The sequence below is a fragment of the Corella eumyota genome, chromosome 3 (assembly GCF_963082875.1).
Source record: "Corella eumyota chromosome 3, kaCorEumy4.1, whole genome shotgun sequence".
In the NCBI taxonomy this organism is placed as follows: domain Eukaryota; kingdom Metazoa; phylum Chordata; class Ascidiacea; order Phlebobranchia; family Corellidae; genus Corella; species Corella eumyota.
The window spans coordinates 6730043-6749203 of record NC_137492.1 but is presented as its reverse complement, the minus strand read 5'-3'; the positions used below and the strand labels follow the sequence as shown (position 1 = coordinate 6749203).

General features: G+C 29.0%; 3 protein-coding genes across 7 annotated transcripts; 2 read left to right on the top strand and 1 right to left on the bottom strand.

Annotated features, from left to right (window-relative positions):
- Positions 1–527: 527 nt before the first annotated feature.
- LOC145744663 (uncharacterized) lies at positions 528–5236 on the top strand. 5 transcript variants are annotated; one of them, XR_014281232.1, is made up of 9 exons: positions 529–2123; positions 2272–2309; positions 2503–2950; positions 3088–3176; positions 3692–3723; positions 3874–3927; positions 4189–4298; positions 4581–4643; positions 4871–5236. XR_014281232.1 is itself a non-coding variant. In XM_082562571.1 (8 exons), the coding sequence occupies exons 1-8, from the start codon at positions 1683–1685 to the stop codon at positions 4584–4586; spliced, it is 1218 nt and encodes a 405-aa protein (XP_082418697.1). In that variant the 5' UTR covers positions 528–1682; the 3' UTR covers positions 4587–5236. The 5 variants fall into 5 exon arrangements, 3 of the variants coding, with proteins under 3 accessions (XP_082418697.1, XP_082418696.1, XP_082418698.1); XM_082562571.1 differs by having other exon boundaries at positions 528–2123; positions 4581–5236; XR_014281231.1 differs by having other exon boundaries at positions 4189–4643.
- Positions 5237–7715: 2479 nt separating this feature from the next.
- Positions 7716–9513, top strand: LOC145744665 (BET1 homolog). Its single transcript, XM_082562575.1, has 4 exons — positions 7716–7894; positions 8626–8702; positions 8876–8932; positions 9009–9513. Exons 1-4 carry the CDS (start codon positions 7876–7878, stop codon positions 9162–9164), a joined length of 309 nt encoding a protein of 102 aa, XP_082418701.1. The 5' UTR covers positions 7716–7875; the 3' UTR covers positions 9165–9513.
- Positions 9514–9623: 110 nt separating this feature from the next.
- LOC145745892 (uncharacterized) lies at positions 9624–18620 on the bottom strand. The gene is made up of 17 exons (XM_082564073.1): positions 18541–18620; positions 17746–17859; positions 17468–17586; positions 17042–17178; positions 15881–16085; positions 15530–15742; positions 15102–15314; positions 14722–14838; positions 14495–14637; positions 13855–14033; positions 13628–13758; positions 13300–13465; positions 12993–13192; positions 12525–12623; positions 11542–11697; positions 10947–11132; positions 9624–9814 (listed from the first exon to the last, which is right to left on the bottom strand). The coding sequence occupies exons 1-17, from the start codon at positions 18618–18620 to the stop codon at positions 9792–9794; spliced, it is 2481 nt and encodes an 826-aa protein (XP_082420199.1). The 3' UTR covers positions 9624–9791.
- Between the last annotated feature and the right edge of the window lie 541 nt (positions 18621–19161).

The following is a 19161-nucleotide window of genomic DNA, read 5'->3' as shown; positions in this document are numbered from 1 at the left end:
CCAACTTCAGAGTTTTCAATTTTTTATTTAAAAAGGAACGTACTTGTGCTTCGGTGACGCGCTGGCGCTTTGTAATATCTAACGAATGTAAACGAGAAAACTGTTTCGTTCTCTTCATACCAAAATCTCTGTTTTTCTTTTTGTAAGAATGTTTTTTGTTTAAACTCACGGAAGCTTGAGATTTGCTTTTAACACGTGAGATAAGGTCAATTTACATTAAATTCAGTACTAGGTTTTATATACAAATCGTAACTCTAGCTTGAGCTTATTTACTAGATGCTTTTTTTAGTAGCCATATAATTAAAACTTTATGTTTTTAAAATAAAAAAAAAATAAATGTATAATTTAATTTAAAGAAACTTTTAGACAGAACTCTTTATATTTTTAAAATATTTAAATTTTGTAGTCGTAAAAATTCAAATTCAAGGCTATATAGCCTTCACATATTGGTTTATTTTAAATCTTGTTTGGCCGTTGTTTTTTTTTACAAAAGTAAAACAAGATCTTTTTTGCTATATAAAGGAATACCTAAACGTCCGATTTCACATCTATCTCAAACCGTTTAAATTACAGTATGCAATGAAATTACAAATAAATAACCAACTAATATTATTTAGTTTCAACAAATTATTCTAAAAAAAATTCTAAAATACCCTTTTTTAAATTGGGCGAACCATAATGTTATTTACCAGTGTATTTTGAAAAAGTTTTTATTCCGTCCAAATTTAGATATGATTTTTAGTTAAATAATGATAAAATAAAACAAAGAAAAATGAAAGTTCAAGATTGATAAAATATCAAAAATGTTCAACAAAAAAACAAAAACAGGACATAAGAATATATTTGTAAGAGTCCTAGAACTAAAAGTTTTGTCCAATCGACCGTTACAATAATATTTTTACGCGGTACACTTAGTCATATTGTACATTTGTCTTCAACAACAATGGCAAAGTTAAATGTAATTTTACCCTTTTTTTAAGTTATATCAAATAGGATAGTAATTTAAAACCAATTAAGACTCTTTCAGTTATTAAAACATTTTAAATTTAAAAAAGCATAAAACATAAAAAACAATATAAAAACAAAAATTTTAACAACTTAATGTTTAAAAATGGATTATGTAGAACGTTTTAAACTTAAATTAATTACAAGATTTTAAAATGAAAGTTTTACATTATTGCCCATTAGCCTATATTAACCCTTTAACCAGTAAAATAACATCGTTTTGTATTTTACAAATTTGACGAGGTAGAAAGTAATTCTACCTTTTTCTTTTATGTTATGTCAAGTAAGTTTGTAATTTGAAACAAACGAAGTCGTAAACCAATGTTCCCAATACACTTGTGTAAAGAAACTCAAAAATCAACCATTTAAAAAAAAATAGAATGAATAATATTAAAAAATACAGCGCAGAATTTAACTTAAATAACTAAAAACTACCAAACTGTTAGTGGTTGTAAATTAAAAAAACGTTCTTTATAGATAAGTCGGGACTGTATTTTAATGCCTGCTAAAGTTATACAGTTGAATTATATTAAAATAAGGCTTTATTAAGGTAGTAAAAAAATTAACATGTGTGTTTTAAAAAACAGAATAAGCTACTTTTAATTATAGAACACACTTTATCGAATTTTTAAATTAACTTAATGTTAAAAAAAGGTTTATAAAAACGGTCGAATAACATGGCAGCAAATATGATACGAGTAGCCTTTGGAAAATTTAAACTTGTGGCAAGTGGGAGGTCAGCAACTATTGTTAGTGCAGGAGTTAGTGGTACTATTGCCTCATCTTCACTTAGCGAAGATCAAAAGACTATTTTAAGCCAAGGTTTAAAAAATACCTTTGAAAAGAGTAAAGATGTTTTTATTCGCAACATCAAAAAAGGATCTTTATGTGTAGAGGTATGGGTCACTTCTACAGAGGCACAGGATGAACTTCAAACCCGATATGATTCCGGAAGGTTGCTTGAAAATCTCAACAATGAAATTAAACAAAGTGGATTTGAGTTTGACTCGATAGAAAAAGTAAAAGAGTTCAAGATCAAAGAAATATCCATTGAAGAGCTTGGCGAAGAACAAAAAGCTGGCAAGAAAGACTTTGATTCCTTTATGGAAACTTTAAAGGTAAGTGTTTTTTACACTCACAGTGACTATTAAAACTTTTTTTTTACCCAAGCACATACATATTATATAAAAATAATTTTTTTGGGAATGAAGGGGGCATTTTGGTGGTTTCGGATAGTGTATATTAATTTAGAATTATTTGGTACAGAAAGAAGATTTTATGGAAAACAGACCTCAAAATGATGGGTATGTATAAGCTTAAGTATAAAACTTTATAAAAAAGGCTTAATAATACACCTTTTTATAAAATATAAAAAAAAGTTTTAAACTACCTTTTAAATGTTTATTATTACCATGAATTTATTTTTTCTTTGGTTATTATTAAACTTTTTTTGTATTTTCTTGTTATAAGTTTTCATATTTTTTATGTTTTTATTAGAACATTATTTAGCAAATCAAACGAATTTGCAAGATGGGTTGCCTCGTTTACTTTAAGAGGAAACAAGGGTGGCACAGTGAAACTATTAGATTCCCACGATAAAGAGGCGACAAACCCGACCCGTAATTTAATTAGCCTGGAGCAATCCTCACATCTAGTTGAGGGTTTAAGTAAAGCATTTATGGAGTATGGTGCGACGATTTGCGGCATTGAGAGCAGGTGTACTAAACTTGATGTGCAGGTGGCCACAGAAGAGCAGGCTAAAATTATCACAAATAAGTTTAAAGAAAAAGATATAGTGCCTTTTATAAATCAACATATTACAGAAAGTGGTGTACAATTCGATTCCATAGAACAAGTTCAAAAGTTTAGTAAAAAGCTTTACAACGAGGAAAATTCAGCATATTTTGCAGCAAAACTGGAAAGAAAACTTAGGAAGTATATAAAGGTATGTTATATTACCTTTTTTAGTTTTTCTATAGCTTACTACTTTGGTTCTGTTTTTTCGTTAAAGTATTGTGTTTTTGAGTAAATTTTTTCTAGGTTTAACAGAATAAAATTATGCAGTAACATAATTTGTTTTAGGATATAAGCGGAAAAGATCCAGAAGGAAAAATTGTTATTAACAACTTTATGATTTCAATCCCGATCAATTTTAAATTACAAAAGATTGAGTAAGGATAACAACATAGTAATTTAAATTTTTTATTATTTTTTTTAAAAAAGGGCTCAAGTCCTTTACTTAAAATAAACAACGTTAGTTTTAACAAAAATCATATTAACAAAAATAAAATATTGTTTCACGCTTATACAGACGTTGCAAGTATTAAGTAGTGTCATGGACTCAGTTTTTAATGTATTACTTTTACGTGACAACGCCATAAAAAAAAACTTTTTTATTTCCTATCATTTTTTAACGAAACAAAACAATATAGCTAACCTCTGATTGCAACGCCTAAACAGTTTAAATTATCAAACACTTAAATACCATATTAATACATTGTATTTGTAAATATTACTTAAAATCCTCCAAAACCAGCATAACATAGTAATTTTTTTTTAATTTTCTTGGTTTAAACCTTTTTTATTTTTTTAACAGAAGCACAACTACATAATTTTAACATACCCAGTAATCAAAAAACACAATAAGTTATTTTAATTTATCTTAACAAAGGTTTTTAATTTATAGATCTGTAGGAATGAACATTGGAAACGTTATAGGTAAAAAATTAAAATGCCAGAAGTTTTTATTAGATTTTTGTCAACAAATTTTTCATGATTAATTTACCACAGCAAAAAAACAGTTTTTTAAGCATTTTTTAAACAAAAATGCAATTTTATACATATTTGTTGACTGATTAAATGGTTTAGGCGGAAAAATTTATAAGAAGCAAAAACTTTTGGATGAAAGTGGGTCAACAACTGGTATTAAAAAAAAACTAATTAGGTTTTAATAAAATTAACATAAAAAATGTTTACTATATCACATTTTTGTTAAATTGTTAAATTATGTAATGCCTAAAACGAAAATCATTTTAACGTTCAAATTAATTATTAGTAAAAATTGCAAAGAAAATTCATAAATATTCATGAATGTATTCATGTTATAAAAATAAATTACAAACTGGTAAAATATAATAGTAATGAAAAAAAATTTTATTTATTTTTTAAATTATTCTTTTGCAGCCTCTGACTCTAAACGCACTTCTATATCTGCAACAGAAGAAGAAAGGGAATATTGGATTCAAAAAAATACACGCGAACAAAAGAAGGAAAAGAAAAAAAAAAAGAACACGGTTTTGTTTAAAATTTGTTTTCCCAATTTTTAAAAAACCGTTGTGTTTATTTAAATGAAACCGTTGTGTTTATTTAAAAACTAAAATTAGTTGGTTATTAATTTTAAACCCATTTATTCTTAAACCTTTAAAAGGCCCACTGCCTAACCTTATTGTCCAGTTTTTAAATGTGATTGGCCGCTACATATATAAATCAATAAAAAACAAATTTCGAATATTTAAATTAAATATGAATATTCATTTGATGTGATTTGCAATATAAAAAAAGGTGATTTTTTTAAGAAATGAAAATGCAAATCGAACAAAAAAAACTAGATTTACTGGAAAAAGAAGAAAAAGAAAAAGGTTAGTAATAAAGCAGTAACAATATATAATTTTCAGTTATAAATAGTCATCTTATGGTCATTTTCAAACGTTGAATTGTCGATTTTTGTAAGAGACGTTGGTAATAGTCTTGGGATCTACGACACATCAAAAAGTGGTCAGTACCAGAACTTCACTTGGATATGCCCAAAATCCTAACCTTCATGCCTCATCAGCAGTACTTTAATAAATTCATTTTATGTTTTAAGAAAAACTTATAAAAGTTCGGGAAATGGATAGAGAAGTGAATAGAGAAATCAAGCGGTTAAAATTAGCAAAATTGAAGAGGGAAATTAAAGAACCAAATTAGAGTTTTGTTACTTAATCAATACTTAATAGTTAAAGAATATATTAATATTAACTTTTATCTCGCAATCCCTTAAAAATGATTAAATTTATTTGCTGTGCACATATAAAACTTTTAATTTACGGTTTAAACTAAAACCTTAAACAACTAATAAGCTTCATTAACCTTATTTTCAATAATAATCTGTGAAATTTTTTATACAATTTTTTTATAAAAATTTTTTATATATTTTATAACCGCCAAAAGTTTTAAATTTTAGACCAGCGTATAGTCAAACAAAATTAAATAAAAATTATTAACCAAATTACTGATTATTTTTATGCTTTAAATACAACCAAATTTTTAGAATTATAATACTCTGTATATTTGGTTGTGAAAATCCCAAATTATTATTTTAAGAAAATTTTCTATTTTTAAATTACTATTTTTCGTGTGACGTCACGAAAATCAAATTATTGCTGCTTAAATGTTGTAATGTGTTTATTCAAAAGCTTGACAATTAACTAATCACAATTCACAAAATTGTGAAAATATTTAAACGACTAATTCAAATAACATTATCAAAAAAAATTATGTAATTTCAGCCATACTTATCATATACCTTAAAGTTCTTTTAGCGCTGGAAGATTATTGGCCTTAATATAAAGTACATAAGTTAACTTTTTAATGTGTCTTAATGCGCACGCATGGTTCTATGGTAATTCGAGCTTCGCTAACACAAAAATCAGTAATATAACCTAATTGAGATTAGATGCCGTATCAAGAGGTTCATTGCCAATATGAGTGTTGAACTAACGAAGAAAGTCATGAAACTTCAACGATCACCTTTTTTGGTAACGAAACGCCCTGGCGAATGCTTGTCGCCATACTTTAAATAAAACTAAGAATCGGTTTCATGTTGAGTTGTTTGTGGATTGATTAAAGTTATTTTGGTCAGGTTCTCCTCGAAGTTTTTTGGGCACGTCAGTGTAGGTAGAAAAAGTTTTTTTAACAAGATTTATTGGAGATTGCTGAAAAAGAATTGGTTCGTGGAAAAAAACAACGTCCCCGATTTCAATTCCACCAGATTGGCTTATTTGATTATAGCCTTTATGTACAGCTTTTTAACTTTGGCTTCTTCTTCATTAAGACGTTGCTCCTTTTTTTCTTGTCCGAAGCTTTTGTTGTAGTTCGGTTTGTTTTCTTTTTTTTTCAAAGTCAACCGTTTTTGAGTTAGTCGCACGTCTAGCCCTTATGCTAACCGTCGTTGATCTTACAGAGGCCATAGCAAAGATTAACTGTTTTGAGGAAGTTTGTACGTAGGACATGGTTTAAGGAAAGCAAAATAATACAAAAAGTGTTAATAGATTTCAGTAACCCAAGAAAGTGGATTATTCTTCTAGGCAAGTACTAATCTCAGTAAGCTTCAAACTGTTTATCGCAACACACATTCAAAAGCCCAAACTCCGCTTCAAACTATATATAAGCAATAGTTTTTAGAGTAAATACGAAAAAAAATAGGCGCGGCTTACAACAATTAGCAGGCACCTATAACGAAATATAGGTTCTGTTTTAACAACCAACAGTAACTCCAAAAAATTAAAATAGATGCTGCTAACAACAATAAGCAGACACTTTAAGCAAAATGTGCCTATACCAGTAAGTAAACAGTTTAAAAATAGATGTGGTAGCTGTTTAGACAATAAAGTGACAACTTTATTACATCTTCTTATCACATTTCAAATTACGTTTTGAGTTTCACGTCAAATAACAATTAAATAACGTTTAAGTAATTTTTAAAGTGTGAGTCTTTTATAATCTTATTTAAATGGAAAATATTAGTTAGTAGGAAAAAACTAAACTGTAAAATAAACTATGCGAACGAACAATTAAAGGTATGATAAGCTGACATTAACTATTTGAAAAAAAGTCAACCTCGGAATTAAAAAGTAAAAATATTAATTTTTTAGTAAGTAACATTACTTAATTTATTATATTTGATATGTTTGTATTAACGATTTAACAGTTTAAATCAACATTTATTACGCGAAAAAATGCGGAGTATTGCTAGAATTAAAAAAAAAAAATTCGTGACATCATAATGGTGTGACATCTTAATCTCCCGTAGAGATGTCAGAACCTGTTAAAAATTTCAAATTAAGTAAAATTAAATTAAACGTTTTACAAAAAAAGATTAAATACTATATGTTAGCATATAGATTAATTTTAAATCGACTTGTTTTAGCCAAAGTATACACATACAAACAGACAAGTAATTTAACTTATTCAATCGGATTGTTACGTCATTTTTTTTAATTTGAAGATTAAAATGGGTCTTAAAAATGCATTACAGGTATAGAAAAAAACCCGAATATTTTTAAATATTCACGAATATTTCGAAAATTGTTTCTATAACCTGTAATACATTTTTAAAACACATTGTGATTTTTTAATTTTACAGTTGTTAAATTACTTGTGTTTTTGTATATATTTGATTTTATTGCTCTCGAACAGTTATAGACCAACAAAACGGTATCCCTATAAAATACATAGTAGTAATAAAAACTATCTTAACTTTAATAACTTAAAAAAAATTGAAAGTTAAGTAGGAATTAGTCAAACAGCTGATCAGGGATTAAACTAACTTAACCTTAATAACTTCACCCTAAACTTGACTTTACTTTAGTGACTTCACCCCTAATGTTTTGACAATTTTTCTGTTACACTTAATTTTTATACAACTTGGACAATTTTATTTTTTAGATTTTTTGGAATTTACTATTTATGATTATTTGATCAAACAAAATCCGCTTTACTGCGACAAAGTTGATTTCTTTATAAATAAAAAGTTTAAGTAGGTTGTTAAACTTTTTCGATAGTGTGGTAGTTGTTGCTGTCGTGAAGAATATTGTATAGTCTAAGTAAGGGATGAGAAGAACGGTTGCAGGTATATGACATAATATATTAATGCGACATAAAAAAATCACAAAATCAATTTAATGATTTGAAACATACCATATATTAATGTTTACACAAAGATTTTGTAGTATATTATATGACATGGTCACCAAACCCAGTTAAGATTTAATTAATAATAACACCATAAAATAAAATATAATTAAAGAAATACACACAAAAAATTACACAACAAAATTAAACATCAAAAATGACACTTTTTATTTATAAGAGAATAGCAACCCTTTAACTGTCTATAATATAACCCAGTATGGCTCTAGTAGGAAAGCACAAACTGGTTGCATTAAATTGCAGGAGATAATTTATTATAGAGTAATTAAAATTAATAATATCTCAAAATGATAAAGTGGAATCATTTAGAGTTTTGGGTAACAAATTTTACTCTATATTTAGGCCGTAGAATCGGCCTTTTCCGATTGAATCCTATTAAAAATAAATAACAATGTTAGGGTTATTAAGCAGCCAAGACTGGTAAAGTAATTTATCTACAGGAGGAATTTGGTGGTGCAAATATGGGAAACTTTCATAATGAAATATAGTATAAATCATTCATGAATATGCAATGACCAACATATAAGTTATTTTTTGCAAGCCATGCCAGATTTTTATATTTAACTTTTATGTAGTTTAAAGTTGTGTTTAAAATTTACCTTTTTTTTACAAAAAAAAATCAAAAAATATTATTCAAATATTTTTTCACAGGAGAAACTTCAGTTTATGAAGATGAAAATGATAAACTTGAACAGGAACTGAGGAGCAAAGTCAAAACTTTAAAATCTGTATATTTTGTTGCTTTATTTTTTCTTCTATTTTTTAATAAAATTTAATGCACTTTATTTAGCTTAAGCACATAAATCCACTTTTGGAATTGTAGAAGAACATGCATAGAATATTTACATAAACAAGCGATGCTATTTTGATGTATTTGTTTAAACAAATTCTTATGTTTTAGCTCTCTATAAGCATTGGTGATGAAGTGAAAGATCAAAATAATTTGCTTTATGAAATGGTAGGACAATTTTTTACTTTTTGTAAGGAATGAACATCATTTAAAAATTCTTGTAATTTTGGCCATATTTTTTTAGAATGATGATATGGGAAGTGTTTCAGGGTTTCTTAATTCAACTATGGGAAGGTTAAAAAACATTTCACGAGGAGGTTATGGCAAAATGTATTGTTATTTAGGATTGTTCGCAATGGCTGTGTTTTTTGTAATGTATCTTTTAATAAGACTATTTTAGCCCGTAGTTTTGTGCTCTGTAAATTTTCAAGCACAATCTTACAGTTTGCGGACAAGGGTGAGCAAAATAACATTAAAAGGTAAACAAAGCAAAATGGATTCTAATTTAAAAATTAAACAATTTTTTATAGTTTGTTTTGGCTATTTGTTTTTTTTGGAATTAAATGTTTGATTGATACTAATCTTTGTTTTATTTTTGCTTGGTTTATCTTTATTAATCTGGTTGTGGAAAAGTGTTAAAAAAGTGCAATTTTTTAATAAATATAGTCAATGTTATTTATCCTTATGTTATTATTCGAAATGATGTTTTATTAAATTTAAAAAAAAATCATATTGAAGTTAAAAAATTAGACCTACTTATATCATATTATATATATAAAATATTGTTATTACATATTTTTATTTAAAAAATAAATGCAACGACTTTTTATTTTTTATCTAAGTTGATTACGGTTATATCTACAAATTATGATAAAAAATTACTAACTCATCTACAGCATAAATTAATTAATGTAAACTTTTTTTGTTTTGTGTGTTTAAGAATAGATAAGAAACTAATGTTAATAATACTGTTAGTTTGTTACAAAAGATGGGGTAAGCCTACTTCCTTTTTCGACTATGTTCGTTTTTACTCCCAAGGCTTGGTAAGTTCTAAAAAAAAATTTTCATGGTTATTATTGTTAAAATAAATAATAACAGTTTAATCGTGTATCATTTTTTTAAATGAATATGTATTGGGCTTAAAGGGATAAATAATATTTAAATTAAGCAACTTAAATACAAATTTATGTTTAAATATGTAAATGCTTTAGGTTTTTGATGGTTAACGTCTTTATATAACATCACAGGTATATTATGTAACTTTGTAAAATTAAACATTTGTTTCAAATACACGTTGCGTGCCCTGTTTTTTAAGTCGAATTGCCCCTGAGAAGAGCACTTTAACGACAGGATTATTGCATTTAAAAATTAACTGTAGTTTATTTGTAGAATTGTGGATTTTGGGTTTGGTGACCATGCAATAACATACTTAAAATCTCTATGTAAACATTATTACTATAATGTTTTAAACATTAAATTGATTTTGTCATTTTTTCACGTCGCATTGTTGTAATATTAATTGTATATTTTTTTATTTACTTTCATTATTGCGCGAAAAAAACAAAATAAAAAATAAATAAAAAGATTAACAATAACCAAAACTCTCAAAGCCATTTCAAGGCCAAAGTATTATACCGTACGAAAGTGCCTAAAGTTTTTGAGGGTCTTGTTTAACGTTGCATTAAATCAACGAAACAACATCTTTTTAACTGACGCGTTTTTAAATAAAATCTTTTGTGCTGTTTTGCAATACCAGCCAGCAACCGCCAAAAAAACATTTTTCCATTTTATGCTATTGTAAAATATTTGGTTAATTTAGAGTAAATGAAGTCTCCCTTTTTAAAATTTAAATAACTTCATAATACTTTTCTGCAGAAGCTTTCATTTAAAATATTAATAAAAATGACATACTTAAAATATAGCGCGTTGTTAAATGTCTAATTCCCTCTTAGCGCAACGTTACATTTGGTTGGATCACAATCTCGGCAACAAATCTATTTTACTGGGTTTGGCAACAAAAATGCATAACAGAACCACAAAATCGTCTAACACATCAACATTATGTTTTTTGTCATTTATATTGCTATTATTAAGAATAAAGGAAGCTGATTTACGTTAAACTTTAGAGAGGTCAAAGAGGTCGCCCACATCAAAAATAAAATTTAATATAAAAAACACTTACTACACGCAGAAGGTAAACCGCACTGCGCACATCTCTTTTCGTTGATAACACCGCAAGAACACCCTCCGTTCTGACAACACGCACACCCATCAGTTCGTGATATATCGACGTCTCCGTTGCTATTCAAACAGGGGCATCCCCTCTCGGATGCAGTCCACCCATCAATTCCAGTTGGATTTTGCCTAGCTTTAATTATTAAAATATTTTTATTAATGTTAAGTTATATTAGCAACAAAAATACCAATTAAATGTATATACTTTTCGTGAACAAGCTAGATTACAATTTAAGCTTGAACCGGCAGCGTGGTGTAGTGATAAGAACACTTGCTAAACCACACATGAGGTCGTGTGTTCAATCCCCACTGATCTCATGCTAAGGCGCTATAAACGGTACTTCTGCTAAGCCAGCACTTAATCAGCAGTATAATTATCAGGCAATTATATTCTATAATATTCCAAACTGCCACAGGCAACTTGAGACTGGGTCGGAGTAATTGATGTTACTCTATGTTTAAGTCGCGCATTCAATTTTCCCACATCGAGGATAAAGATATATACAAAAAAATTGTATCAGTAAAGACAACCACATACGAACCTTTGCATATGGATCCATAGCCACATTGAACACACAAATTGTGGTTATCTGAGGCGCACTGACATCCACCATAGCTACAACAAGCGCAATCCCTGCGCGAATTATCAAAATAACATTGGCAACCCGTTGTGTTCACCGTCCAGTGATTAGGGGTTACTAGAAATCACAAGGTAGATGTTAAAAGACATAAGGTGTTTTCAAAAATGGTAATCAACAAGAGGAAAAATTATAAAATTATTTAAAAATGTTTTATTGAAACCGGCATATTTTTGAGTTATGTCACTAATACACTTTACTCAATATTCATATCTTAAATTACTTTTCAATAAAGAGTTTTAGAGAAATAATAAAGGTCAAATAAAGGCAATTGTAACAAATAAGTTATTTTTTTTTATATTTAAGCCATATATACAAAACGAACATAAAAAATGCTCGTTGTAGTTTAATAGATAGTGAAATTGGTTTAAAAATAAATGATAAACAACTTCCAAAACCAATATTTTTATTAGTCACCTTAGTTATTAAATCATATGCTTTCCCCCGCATAATCCCTGCGTTAAAGGGAATGTTTACTATGCTTGGGCAAAATAGTTGAATAACGATTAATTTTTATACCAATCTTAGTAAATATTACAAATTTATACGACATTTTTTCCGTTTGTATTGGAAAAACGTTTATATTAATTTGTCGCTTTTGTAAAACAAAGCAAGTGAGATGTTTTACAGAATTTTTCTATTACTCACAAAATCATTTAATATCAATTAATTAGATGGTTTATATAACACAAATTTGTAAATCGATAACGAGGTTGTTTTAGGGTTTAAAAAAGCGCGTGATACGATCATATTCACAAAAAATGAATTATTTAGAAATAAAGTGAAAATTTTTAGGTAAACTGTTTATTGCTAATAGATAAGCAATTGGAAGTCGGATTTGCCATTTTTAGGTAAAAATATATTTTGTTGGATAAAAAAATTCATACCTTCCCAATTACAACCCGGTCCTTTCCATCCTTTCTTACAAACACAATTTCCTGGTGAAGCACACACTCCTTCGTTGTTACAAGACGGCTTGCAAATAGCTGTTAAATACTTTATTTGTTAAATTATTTTAAAATGTATTCTGTAAAAAAACAAGCTTTTAGAATAGAACATTGGGAGGAAAAGCAAAGTTTTTATTTTGCAAAAATTCAAAAAAAAAATTCAAAAAAACACTTTAAAAATGAAAAAATAAGATTACTTTTTATGTCTGCCAGCATATGCGCATGTGAAAGTGGCGTTACGAGACTATAGCAAGTGTCAAAAATTTTTCTATTTTAAATTTTTATAATTTCGAACCGCAATACCTCGAAAGCTACAAAATCAATTTTAGAAATAATAATATTCCCGTGCGTGCCATTATAGTTATCAAATTATATCCCGTGGATTTATTGTTAAACAATAAGACTTACGAGTACATGATTTTCCGTCACTTTCTAGAGAATACCCTTCCGGACAGTAGCAAGAGAATGAACCAAGTGTGTTAGCGCAGAAATCACAGCCATGGCTCTCCTGCATACATTCATCGTGATCTGAACATGAAAATCCATTTGTGTCCAACGTAAACCCTTCTTCGCAAGTGCAGTAGTAACTTCCAACAGTGTTCACGCAACTGTAAGGTAACATTTTGCTGCGTTAATTTTTATTTTTTTAAACAGCGAAATAAAATTACCCTCCATTTTTTTAAAAATCATGATAAACAATTTAATTTATTATTACTTTTGAGTGCAGCGATTTGTTGAGTTGTTAGCACATTCGTCGATGTCGCTACACCCGTAACCATGAACCAAAGTAAAACCAACTTTACACGAACATAGATATCCTCCATCCACATTTGTGCAACTGCCTTCGCACTTATGTGTACCAAGATTGCATTCATTAATATCTTTATAAAAAACGGCTATCAAAGTTTTGCTGAGTGCTTTTTAAATGGAAAGGTGCTTAAATATGGGGATTTATGAGGTGCTTAAATTATACTGATAAATATGAGGTTCTTAAAGTATACTGAACAATATCATTTTTTGTAAACTAAAGTTACACTTCTTACCCTGTTCACACCATGAACCCGTCCAACCTTCTTCACAGCTGCAATTATTTGGTTCGACACACACACCGTTATCAGAACATGATGGAACACAAACTGCTTCACACCCCTTATCGGTTTTAAGAAAACCCAAACTGTAATACGAAATGTAACATTTACTAAACAAGTAGCCAAAAATAAATTAAGACTAAGTTTAGTGATAAAATTAAACAATTGAAAAAAGTTCGAACTAGCAAACGCATTCATAGGATCCTGCAACGTTTATGCATTCCTGTTGGCAGTCGTTTTCTTCTGTTAAACATTCATTGATATCTGTGCAAGTCATTCCGTCTTCATCTAACTTGTAACCATCAAGGCACGCACATTTGTACCAAGAATTCGTGTTAACGCAAATTTGAGAACAGCCATGCTAAATATTGTTTATAACAGTATTTATTTTTAAAGACATTTTTATTAAAGTAAATAATCCCTATACAATAAATGTCGATAAGTATGATTCCGTCTTCTAGGTATTTTTAATTATCGCCTGAGCAATTACTTACCAAGAAAGAAAATTGACACTGTGGAATTTTTAAAAACTTTTAAATGCTTATACATTTCAGAAATATTGCTTTTATAATCAAACCGAAATAGTAATGTAGTTGTTTAAGGTATAATTACACTAAAATACCTCAACAACCTAAGTATTATTTTGTTAATTTATCAATACCGGTAATTGCTTCAAGAGTTTATTAAAAACCTCAGGAATCTGAGCGCATCTTCTAAACCGCTTCAAGTGGTTAATATCACATTTTAGCGCCACGAAGCGATTAATCGCTAAGCGGGTGCAAGTAAAAAAATGTTTAAACCGCAGCGCAATCTTATATTCACCTTATTTAAAGCACATTCGTCAATGTCCGAACAATCTCTACCGTTTGCATCGAGTACGTAACCACTGTTACATGTGCAGTGGAAGCTTCCGTCGTCATTAATGCAGTTTTGAGCACATGGATCCATATCACACTCGTTTGTGTCTAAAATTAACAATTGTTTTTCTTTTTTAGGTTATAAACTAAATTCAAAATTGTACACCAATTTGATTTCCATAGAATAGTGACCTGTGCAGCTAGTTTCATTAACAAGGTAGTAGCCATCGGGACACGTGCACATGTAAGAACCTTTTGTGTTTACGCAGTATTGGCAATTATGTGAATCAGTAAAACATTCATCGTGATCTAAACATGAGAAATTTGTGTAAAGTAAAAATTAAATTAATTTAACGGAAAATTTTAAAATTGTAAAATAAAACCAAAACAAATATTTAACTTTTTGGCATTGTTTCACTGTTTGTTTTACTTTGAATATCTGTTAGTTGAACATATACCGCCAACCAAGCTTAATTATATTTATTACTTTAATTGATTGAAATAAATAAATGATTGTATATATAACAAACTTTTATATTTTTAAAATTATGGTAAATGTGTTTAAATAAAACCTGAACAGGAATGACGATTTTCCGACAAAAGGTAACCAAGTTGACATGAACATTCATAGTCGCCTTCTAAATTCGTACAAATTTCATCACAGCCACCATTGTCCAGTAAACATTCATCCACGTCATGTGAACAATCAAAGCCTTTCCAACCAGTCTCACAAATACAGGTTTCGGGTTGCACGCATTCTCCATTGATACAACTTAAACATTGAGCTATAAAACCACAACAAAAGAATTTAGCTTACTACAAAAACAGTTTTACCGCAGTGAAATTACGCAGTTGTGGATATTAATGGCATTTAGAAGGTAGGCCCACTATTCTATTTTACAACTAAGAGCAAAAATCCCTTTATATTTGCATGACAGGCAATAAATATGTTTGAACCTATTTTGCTAAAAACAGAACATAATATATAATAGATGCTTACGAATAGCACAACTAGTTCCTTTCCAACCATCTGCACATTTGCAAGTTCCAGGTGTCGAACAATAACCTCCATTTCCACATCCTTGTTCACAAACTGGATTGCAAGATATGTTATTCACTGACAGAGAGTAACCATAGTAGCAAGAACATGAGTAATCATTTAGCTTGTCCGAACATAAGTGGTGACATGGATTGCTTTCGCAGTCGTCTATATCTTAAAATCAAAAACCAGCTGATTAAACTACTAATATTTTAAAACGCAATATTCTTAAACAATGTAAATCTGGTCAATACAAACAAATAAAATGACGTAAGTAAATATAAACTAAACTATATATTAAAGTACGCCTACCCCTACACGTGATTTGGTCAGCCAACAGTTCGTAGCCGGCATTACAAGAACAGGCAAAACTTCCTACTGTGTTAATGCATTTTTGGCCGCAATTGTGACTAGATGTTTCGCATTCATCATGATCTGAGCAAGTTTTACCGTCTCCTCGCAGCACATACCCGGGCAAACAGTCGCATGAAAAACTTCCGAGTAAGTTTGCACATTTCTTGAATCAAAGTAGGTTATAGTGATGTCAGAAATATTAAAATTTCATCGCTCGTGTCATGATATATTAATGATTTAAATAAAAATTAATGTTTAACAATAACATTTAAATAAAAGGAATCTTACTTTAAAAAATTGGGTTATATAAATAAGGTTATATTTTGGACGAAGTTCAAAATTGTAAATGAACATTTATAAGTGTACTTTGGTTTTACGATAATGCTAAATTAGGGTGTTCAAATTTAATGTCGAATGGCGTAGTTTGGCGAAATTAAGCAGTGGGGACTAAACGTCAAATTCATTTTATATAAATACATGTGTAGTTGCCTGATTTTAAAATGTATTACGAATAGTGTTGTAAAAACTATGTTTAAAATAAATTAAAAACGAGGTTAAGTGCCACTATTATGGCATAGATTATGGCATTATGGCATAGATTATGATAGATTATGGCATAACTATTAAAATATATGGCGTTTACAAAATATTTTTAAGTCGTAATTGGGTAAATTTGATTGGGCTTACCCCCTTTGATGTGCAAAAGGTGTAATAACTACTTAAAAACAACTTTATTTTTCAAGTTCATGTTGGCTCTAGTTTGCTTTTTAAATATTGCTTATCTTGATGAATGCGCTAACTATAGTCTAAAATTTTAATATTCCGATTGTTTTTTGAGACGACATTCTTTTTAATTATTGTAAGGGCCGATATTAAAACAACGTTTATACTACTGTTAAGTCACAATGTACTACGTTAAAAATTGTTGATCGAATCTAAATTTACAACCAGATGCGTTTTGGTTAGGTCAACATCTTTTGCGTTTCTATGCAAAAGTGTAAGGTTAATTAATCCATAAATTTCCACAATTAATATATAAAAGGATAGATTTTACAGCACACAAGTGTTTTTACATTACTTTAGCTATTCTAAATATAAATTTGGGGTTTAATATGTTACCTGTTCACATCCTCCATTGTCTGTTAGGCATTCATTAATATCATTCTGACAAATTGACCCCCTGTATCCAGTTTTACATTCGCAATAGTTAGGTCGTAAGCACTTTCCCCCGTTGATACATTTAGAATGACATATTGCTATATTTAACACGTCAAGATAATACGTCGAATATTACGTTTTAATTTAGATACTGTTGTATATGTTGTAAGTTCGAATAATCAGTGGGGATTGAACCTATGAGGTCGTTGGTTTAATCCCCACTGATCTTATGCTGTAGAGCCCTTGAGTAAGGCCGTATAAACGGTATGAACTCCCGCTGAGCCAGCACTTAATCAGCAGCATAATTATCGGGCAATTCGACTTTCCCACATCGAGAATAAAGTTGTATACAAAAAAATATATATATTTATTTGTTTAAATTTACACCTTTTGTACACTCGTTTCCAGTTGCACTCCACCCTTGACAACAATAGTACTGCTTTTGGTTAACAGTTCGAAATGCGATTTTGTATGCTGTTCTGTAGGATATTCTTGCAACACGACATCTATTTTAACACATAGTAACGTAACCGTGAAAACTTGTTAACATCGTTTTATGACTAATAAAGAATTCTTTAAAAAAGTATTAATAGCAACAGTAAATGTTTTTTTTTGTATTTTTACAGAAAAAGCTGCTTAAAAGTTATTGGTTTGATTATAGTTACCGAAACCCCTGGGTCCAGTCCCAACACGACTCATACCGATAAGTTGTTACTTGTTTGTTGTATCTTTTTGTGTAGGATTGTACGTAGGGAACATTTCGGCTACATACGTTCGCACTAAATTAAGTTTTTTAGTTTAAAAAATTGTTCGGGCAAAAATTCGAATTGAAATCAAATTTATTTAGTTGATTTAAACGAATATCCGGGTTATCAATCAGTATTATTCACGTTTTAAACCTATGCGAGGATTTGTCAACTATTGTTGTAACTTCGAATAATAAAGTTTTTGTGCTGTGTCAATATTAAATTGTTTAACGTATGGCAAAAGATTATTAACACAGCTTTATAGTAACATTGGCTTTTGGGCAACAATTACGCCTTTGTTAAAGTTAATTGTGCGCCCTTTTCAATAACTTATAATAATTTAGGATAAATAAAATTTAAAACACTTTAAATCATAGTAATATAAATACGTACAAAATTAAAAGAGAAAAATGTCTAAGAAAACATAACACCATCAATAATTATGTGAAAGCGACGAAGTTTTTTGATAAGTGTAATAAAAAAAAGTACAAAAATATTTTTTTAATTAAAAAACTTTTTATTTGTATGCTGGTCGACTAGTATAACAGTCATGACAAGAAACTACAAACTAACGGTTTCGGATTCGATCCGCACTAATACCCTGTTTGCCCTTGAGCCCAGCGTTAACACAAAAAACTTGAAAAAACATCACAACACTTTACTCTAAACTAATACAAATTTTTTTTTTATGTATATAGTTAAATAAAGACTTACCCATTACTCCTTAACGTGGAAGACAAATGGATCGTTATTGCAATTATTGTAAATAGGGCGACAATTTTTAATCCTGCCATCATCGATTATACTATAGCCTCCAAAAAAAATTCTTGACAAAACAAAAGTTTTAGGGCGCGTATTCTTTTAACTTGAGTTTTCTTTTTTCTTAGGTTTGTTTTATGTTTGCACAGAAAAAGGCCATGAGCGTTAATATTAAATCCGGGTTGCCCAACATACCCTTATAAATTTAACCCATAAATTTGTAAAACTAAATGACAAATAGGACTTCAAGACAAAAAAGGTTTTGATTGTTTCGTACATGATCAATCTTAAAGTGTAATACACTACACATATTAAAAATACTCTGTAAAAAAAAATTAAAAATGTGCTGTAAAAAATCCATCAAAAAATGAGCAATTCATTTTAGATTTATTAACGGACAAAGAACAAGAAACTGTTAAACGTCGTTTAAATTGGCTTTAATTTAAACTTAGATATAGAGGAATTTCTTTTTTTTCGTTAAGATTTTGATAAAATACTAAATGTTTTTTTCACGCAAATAATTTATTCATAAAACGCATTATTTCTAATTTATACCAAATTTACTTTAGCATAAAA